Source organism: Anabrus simplex, chromosome 14 (genome assembly GCF_040414725.1).
Source record: "Anabrus simplex isolate iqAnaSimp1 chromosome 14, ASM4041472v1, whole genome shotgun sequence".
NCBI classification, from domain to species: domain Eukaryota; kingdom Metazoa; phylum Arthropoda; class Insecta; order Orthoptera; family Tettigoniidae; genus Anabrus; species Anabrus simplex.
The window spans coordinates 64,602,414-64,609,548 of NC_090278.1; the positions used below are offsets into that span (position 1 = coordinate 64,602,414).

A 7,135-nucleotide genomic window follows, 5' to 3' on the forward strand; every position below is an offset into this window, starting at 1 on the left:
AGTTTGTTCGAGGGTCGCATCAACGAGGACAATGTCGCAGTAGTCAAGTATGTATGTTCTGTCTTCAGCCCTAAGGCTGGTTGGATCCTCAGAAGTTCCGCCATCAGCTGTCATAGATGGCCTAGGCATCACTGAAGAGGCGTACTAGGGAAATGAGGCGTGAGGTAGTTTTCCCGTTGCTTTTCTCAACGAGCCAGAAGCTGCTATTACATATCAGTCTGCCAAGCCCATTGAAATGCATGCACCAACTGACCCTATGAGCAACTCTTTCACACCATTCATTATCCGCGAAACTTTTAGTGATACTTCGGCTCTCTAGTGCTGAATCTGTAGACGTCGGTTATCTTCGACATTCGTACTGGCAACCTCCGACACAAAAAATATGAATCTATTATGCATCGCCGTGAGACATCTGGCGGTATAATTGCAACACTTTAAACACTGTTGTTATTTACACAGAAAAGTCAAAATATAGGTTAAGCTTGAACATGAGTGAGGAAAATCAAAGTACATCACAGGAAAAAAAACCAAGAACTCCTATTGGAAACGACCGTTTAGAAAATTCATGTCGATCGATCATACTATTGATTCAATTCAGATTTCATTTCCATTCAGTTGGCAGCATTACCGGAACCGTTGTAGCTTCCCCTCACCCTCGTAAAAAACAAGGTGTCGCTAAAACTTTCGCGGATAGTATTGGTAGTCTCAAAGTTTGGAGAAGTTGCATCCTTACGTCTTGTGGCAAAATGTTTCCTGTGGTTTCCAATTTTAACTTCAGGGCAAAGGCCACGACAGTTCCAATTCGTAGCACACAGTTGATTCCTTCGACGTCCTTATCCAATTTCATTCAACATCATTAATTTCGTTTTCATTAGCTCTTCAACCGAGGTTGGCGTTAGGAAGGGAATTCGGTCGTAAAACATGCACTATAAAAAGAATTTCTTTTACATTAGGAAGTTCCACACAGAAGCCCATAACAGTTATTCTCTGAACAGAATTCGACACTACATGTGGTACAATGTCGGAATGCAAACGATATATAGCGATGCAATTGATGATTTACGAGGGCAGATCAAAAAGTAAGCTGAACTTCCCAGATGGCCATTTATTACACCACCTATACAACAGCGCCAACGGCCGTAGCCGTGTTGAAACACCGGATCCCGTGAGATCTCCGAAGTTAAGCAACATTGGGCGTGGTCAGGAGTCGGATGGGTTGCCACGCCCTGTTGGTGGGGGGTAAAGGAATGGAGGAGCGGGAAGGAACTGGCCACCTTACCGCACGTAAACTCCGGCTCAGGAACACCTCTGCGGAGATTTGGTCCTGCCTTCGGGCAAAATAACCCTTACCTTACCTATACAACAGCAACACGACTATAACGACATACACTGTAACGTCACTTTTCCACATAGTTTCCAAGAGACTCCAAACATTTCTGCGAACGCACAACCAACTTGTCGATGCCGGATGCATAGAAATTTCCTCCTGCGTTCTGTAACCACTCGGAGACACCGGCCTTCACCTCCTCATCGGTCTGGAAACGTCGACCACCGAGCTCCGTTTTGAGCTTACCGAACAGATGAAAGTCACATAGCGCTAGGTCGGGACTGTAAGGTAGATATTGCCAGACCTCCCACTTGAAACGCTGCAGCAGTTCTCTCGTTTGGCGGGCCTTGTGAGGTGTTGCGTTATCGTGCAACAACATCACACCGGCGCTCAATTTCCCCCGGCGCTTCTCTACAATCGCTTTACGCAACCGGTGCAACATTTGACAATACAAGGCCGCGTTGATCGTCGTTCCTTTCGGCATGAATTCCACGTGCAGCAAACCCTCCATGTCAAAGAACACTGTCGCCCTAACCTTACCGGCTGAAAGTTGAACCTTGGCCTTATTTCGTTGTGATGATGAGGGGTGCACCCATTTCATTGATATTCTCTTCGTTTCGGGGGTGAAGTGGTGGGGACCCACGTTTCGTCACCTGTGACGATTCGCCGCAGAAACCCGTTGCCGTCTGCGGCATAACGTTGCAAAATGCCAGGGGGGATTGGAAACGTTGTCCCTTGTGCTCATCGGTGAGAAGACGTGGGACCCACCTTTGACACAGCTTACGATATCTAAGGTCCTCGTAAACAATGGCGAACACACTGCCATACGACATGTTCAGCTGCGTCGCGATTTCTCTCAGTAAAATGCGTCGGTTCTGTCGAATGATTGCATTCACACTTTTGATCTTTGCACGGGTCCTGGACGTTGCGGGCCTGCCGTCGCGATGGTTGTCCGTGATATCCGTGCGTCAGGATTTGAATTGCTGACACCATTTTACGATACCTTGACGGGAAATGGCCCGCTCCCCATATACAGCACTAATTTCACGATGAATGTCCATGCAATTCTTCCTTTTGGACCATAGGAATCGGATTGTCGCACGCACCTCATATTTGGAGTGAACGTCTAGTTGACGCGCCATTGCATTTGGCCGCTATTCACACAATACTAGACAAGACACCACAGCGACCTGCCTAACAGACGTGTGGTCAGTGCCTATCCCTTTCTCCGCTATGCCCACGTTTGCGACACACAGCGCGCTGCTGGGGCGCGTTAGTGCAACTAACCTTTTGATCCACCTACGTAGTTGTTGTAACCTATAGCTATATTGGGACGTAACTCCAATACAAAACTTGTTGGGTATTCAGCCCGAAGGCTGGTTTGATCCTCAACAGCTCCGCCATCAGCTGTAATAGATGGCCTAGGCGTCACTAAAGAGGCGTACTAGGGAAATGAGGAGCGAGGTACGAAGGTAATCCCAAACATAAGGTCTCCAATTTTTTTATAAATACATAGACTCGTTTATTTCTACAATGGTTTACATCATTTTACAGCTTGACCATTTAGCTATTTTTCTACATAATCCCCATTTCTGTCCATGCATTTTTGTAGACGCGGTGACAGTTTTTGTATCCCCATGTCATACCAGCTCGTCGCCATGCTGTTCAGGATGTTGTGGACCTCATCCTTCACCTCGTCGTCGGTGCTGGCACCCATCTTGAGCACACCTTCCGGTATTTCAACTTCTTCGTTAAAATTCTATGAGCGGCGCTTTTGAAACCTCAGGAACCAAAGTGCAGAGATCATCCATGGTGATCCGCCGATCTTCACGCATGATTTGCTCAACCTTTACGACTGTCTCGACGGAAATTGACGGTCTCCAGCTCCTTTGTTTCTTGTGAATTTCAGTCCGACCGGCTACAAACTCTCTACACCATTTACGACCATTTTTGACATTCATACACTTGACGGTAACATCCAACCGGAGTTCCATTCTCAACGGCTGCCAAGCCAAGACTGAGTGCCTCAGTCCATATGTTCAGTTAGTGGTACCCCCGAGGAACAATAATTAGGAATGTATTACAATTAAATAGAAGTAAGGCATGATTATACAATTAAAATGTAATTTAGTATCTGACTACAGACTAACAAAGTAACAGACACTCGATAGAACACAGACACATCGACTGAGTGTAACTGCCAGACTGACGAACGCGTGCAGCAAGTGGATGATTCATGCCTCAGTGTCTATGACTTTGGAAAAGAGATACCCCTGCTGCCCTTCCCCACAACACATGCTACACGCTGCTGTGCGATTCTCCACTACTTGCTGTGGCGCTGTTAGCCGCGACGGAAGATACTGTGTGCGTATTTCCGCCAAGTATTTTTCTTAACAATTAGAGACATTTAAGGAAATAAATAGCTGATAAGACAACAGGTTTGTACAAACGGATTTTTTTTAAATCATTCATAAAATTACTGGATTCAGGCGGCTAAAATGGTATAAAAATGTATTTTCCATAACGTAGGGTCGCTGCCCCTCGCCCTCACCCTAATCGCCGACAATCCTTAGAGATATTAATACAACATTTATCTATGCTAATATTGTAAAGAGAAAACGATTTGTATGTTTGTATCGGATAATCTCAAAAACTACTGAACCGATTTTTAAAATTCTTTCACCTATAGAAAGCTACATTACCAGTGAGTAACGTGGGTTGTATTTTATTTTCAAAACAATTAGACATCCCTACGAAAATTGAAGTAATGTAACCCAAGGTATGAAAAAATTGTCTATAAACGTGATTATAGGCCAATATAGACGAAATATCGAATTTGTGGCACAAGGACGAGACAATGTTCATTTTCAGCCTCACAACACAAACAACAAAATTCGGTAAGGCCCCGAAAATCATGTTTTAAGGGCCTAAAACCGATGATGATGATGCTTGTTGTTTAAAGGGGCCTAACATCGAGGTCATCGGCCCCTAATAGTACGAAAGGAAATGACAAACAAAAAGTTCAAAATTATCCACTGACCAACATTTAAAAAAAAAACAGTGGATCCAACTCAAAAAATAATATTACTGACCAAGGGACCACTTATAAAGCATAATCCTGAATCGAGGGTGCTTGATGTCTGAAAGGGTCAAAAATCCAGGTCAAAGGCCCCTCAGAATGGTACTTATCGCTAGTAAAGTAGAACCATGGTATTTGTCATGTTGGGGTACTAATCAAAAGTAGCGAAGACTCACGGTGTTCCACACATGATGGTACTACTCACAAGTATTGTACGTCGTACAGGTAACGCAGACCTATGATGTTTCTTACACAATGGCGCCACTCATAGCCAATGCAAACCGATGAGGTTCCTCACCTAGGTGTACTAGTTACGGGTGCCGGTATTCCCGTGGTGTTCCTCACATAGTGGGTACTAATCACAGGCACCGCAGACTCACGGTGTCGCTCATACAGTGGTACAACTCACAGGCAACGCCCAGACCCGCGGTGTTGCTCACATGGGTACTACTCACGGGTACTGGAAACCCACAGGGGAACCAACTCTGCTGCTACTAATCACGAACCTATTTCGTACCTAATATATAGTGGTACTACTCGCAAGTAATGGCGACCCACAGTGTTCCCCGCGTGATGGTATTAATCAAACGTAATTTCATGGTTCTAAGACAATCATCCCTTGGTCGCCCCTTTTAGTCGCCTTTCACGACAGGCAGGGGATACCGTGGGTGTATTTTTCGTCTGCGTCCCCCACCCACAGGGGGTAGGGAGAGAGTAAAAAGAAGGAGGGATCCGTCACTTCGAAAAATGAAGTAACGGATGAAGAAAGGTAAGGGCCACGAAGGGCGTGCAAATGAGACTCCCTAGGCCTCGAATGCTCTATTACCGTCGGGGTCGGGAAATAACAAGAGTTGACCAAGGGAGGTCGGACAGGATAGACGAAAGTGAGGAGCCTGGCACAAGTAAGTGGAAGCAATGCCAAGACTCAGCTAAGGGCCCCGTGGTCGCCAATCCACACTCACAAGTTGAGAGCCCCTTGGGCCCCTTTTAATCACCTCTTACGACAGGCAGGGAATACCGCGGGTGTATTCTACATGTGCGTCCCCAACCCGCAGGGGGTGAGCCTAAAACCAACCGTTATGGAGGTACTGCTATCACACTGCCCCGCTCTAGGAATCGGATGAAGAAATGACCAGTCGTAACCGTGGCAACATCAGCTCAAGGATTCTACAGTAGAATATAGGCCTGCGGTTCGAAGTACGCACGTGCTTCAATGTACGTTACCGGGCGAGTTGGCCGTGCGCGTAGAGGCGCGCGGCTGTGAGCTTGCATCCGGGAGATAGGTTCGAATCCCACTATCGGCAGCCCTGAAGATGGTTTTCCGTGGTTTCCCATTTTCACACCAGACAAATGCTGGGGCTGTACCTTAATTAAGGCCACGGCCGCTTCCTTCCAACTCCTAGGCCTTTCCTATCCCATCGTCGCCATAAGACCTATCTGTGTCGGTGCGGCGTAAAGCCCATAGCAAAAAAAAAATAAAGTACGTTAGACTAAGGAGAGATTCTGCTACACTTATGACTGCCTGAAAAAAAGCACTGTAGGGAGTAAGCTACCCCTATGGGTGGAGGTAGGGAGGGTGTGGCATATAAAAATTATCGAAAATATTGTCGAATCCATAGCTTTCGAGGTCGCTGAGATGAACAGTAACACTCCCCATGTTGTTTTAGTTCAAGTTCAGTCCCCATCGGTATGGGGGGTGAGGAGTGAAAAAGTCCCAAATGGCCCAGATTATGGATTCATGTGTGTGCACCCCAGGGGGTGAAGTATCAGTCGTCACAATAACGAAATCTACATAAATTCGCTTCACACATAATTAACAAGTCATCTACTACCTAAAAGTAAACAATCAATAAAATGCCCGGGCAGCGCCGGGTAAGTAGATATACAAATTATTAGAATTATTGACCTTTTTTTGAAATCAGCCTCTTTAAATCAATACCAAATTTCCTTCATCGGAAGTTGGGTTTACAACAGAAAAGACAGAATAAACTGCAAGCAATGCACTTACTTCATCATCGTCTTCTTCGTCTGCTATTTCTTGCTCTTCTATCTTGATTCGCTTAACTGTTTCCTCCACGCTGTCTTCTGTAGTGGTACGCTTGGCTGAACTGCTGGCAGCAGATGATGATGATGATGACTGTAAATGAGGAAATAATGTTGGAATTGCACCATCACATAACACTGGCTTATCTCGATGAAAATCGTACCAATTCCCTTGTCTATCTTTGTACTTAACAACTGAACTTAAATCATTGGGATGGAAATGTTTGATGCACACTACAGAACTTTCTTTAGGAGTCCAATTGGAACGTGAGACAGCACGAATCCATTCAGCTCGTAAAGCAGGGTCTTTAGGAAAATTAAAACATCGTATGTATCCTTCAATATTAATAGAACTGTTGTAATTACTCCTACAACCTCGAACCACGCACTTATTAGGCATATTTCACTTCTGTTCAATCAACATAACACGCAGGCGGCTGTTATCGTTCCTGCATTTCCCCTTCGTAAGCCTCCTGACAGAGAGCTTGGCCGCATGGCCTGGCCCGCTACGTTGCCATCTCTCTCACCGGCCTTTTCAAGGATAGCCGTCAGGCAAGATATAACACCACACGCGCAGCTGTGAGCTCGCATCCGGGAGATAGTGGGTTCGAACCCCACTGTCGGAAGCCCTGAAGATGGTTTTCAGTGGTTTCCCATTTTCACACCAGGCATATGCTGGGACTGGA

At 45.8% G+C, this 7,135-nt stretch overlaps 1 protein-coding gene across 1 annotated transcript in view; it reads right to left on the reverse strand.

Moving 5' to 3' along the window:
• Positions 1–6,849, reverse strand: part of LOC136885332 (uncharacterized) — a 199,202-nt gene extending 192,353 nt beyond the window's left edge. Inside the window, exon 1 of the mRNA XM_068230287.1 lies at positions 6,415–6,849. Within this exon, the coding sequence (XP_068086388.1) occupies positions 6,415–6,849 (435 nt within the window). The remainder of the gene's footprint in view (positions 1–6,414) is intronic.
• Between the last annotated feature and the right edge of the window lie 286 nt (positions 6,850–7,135).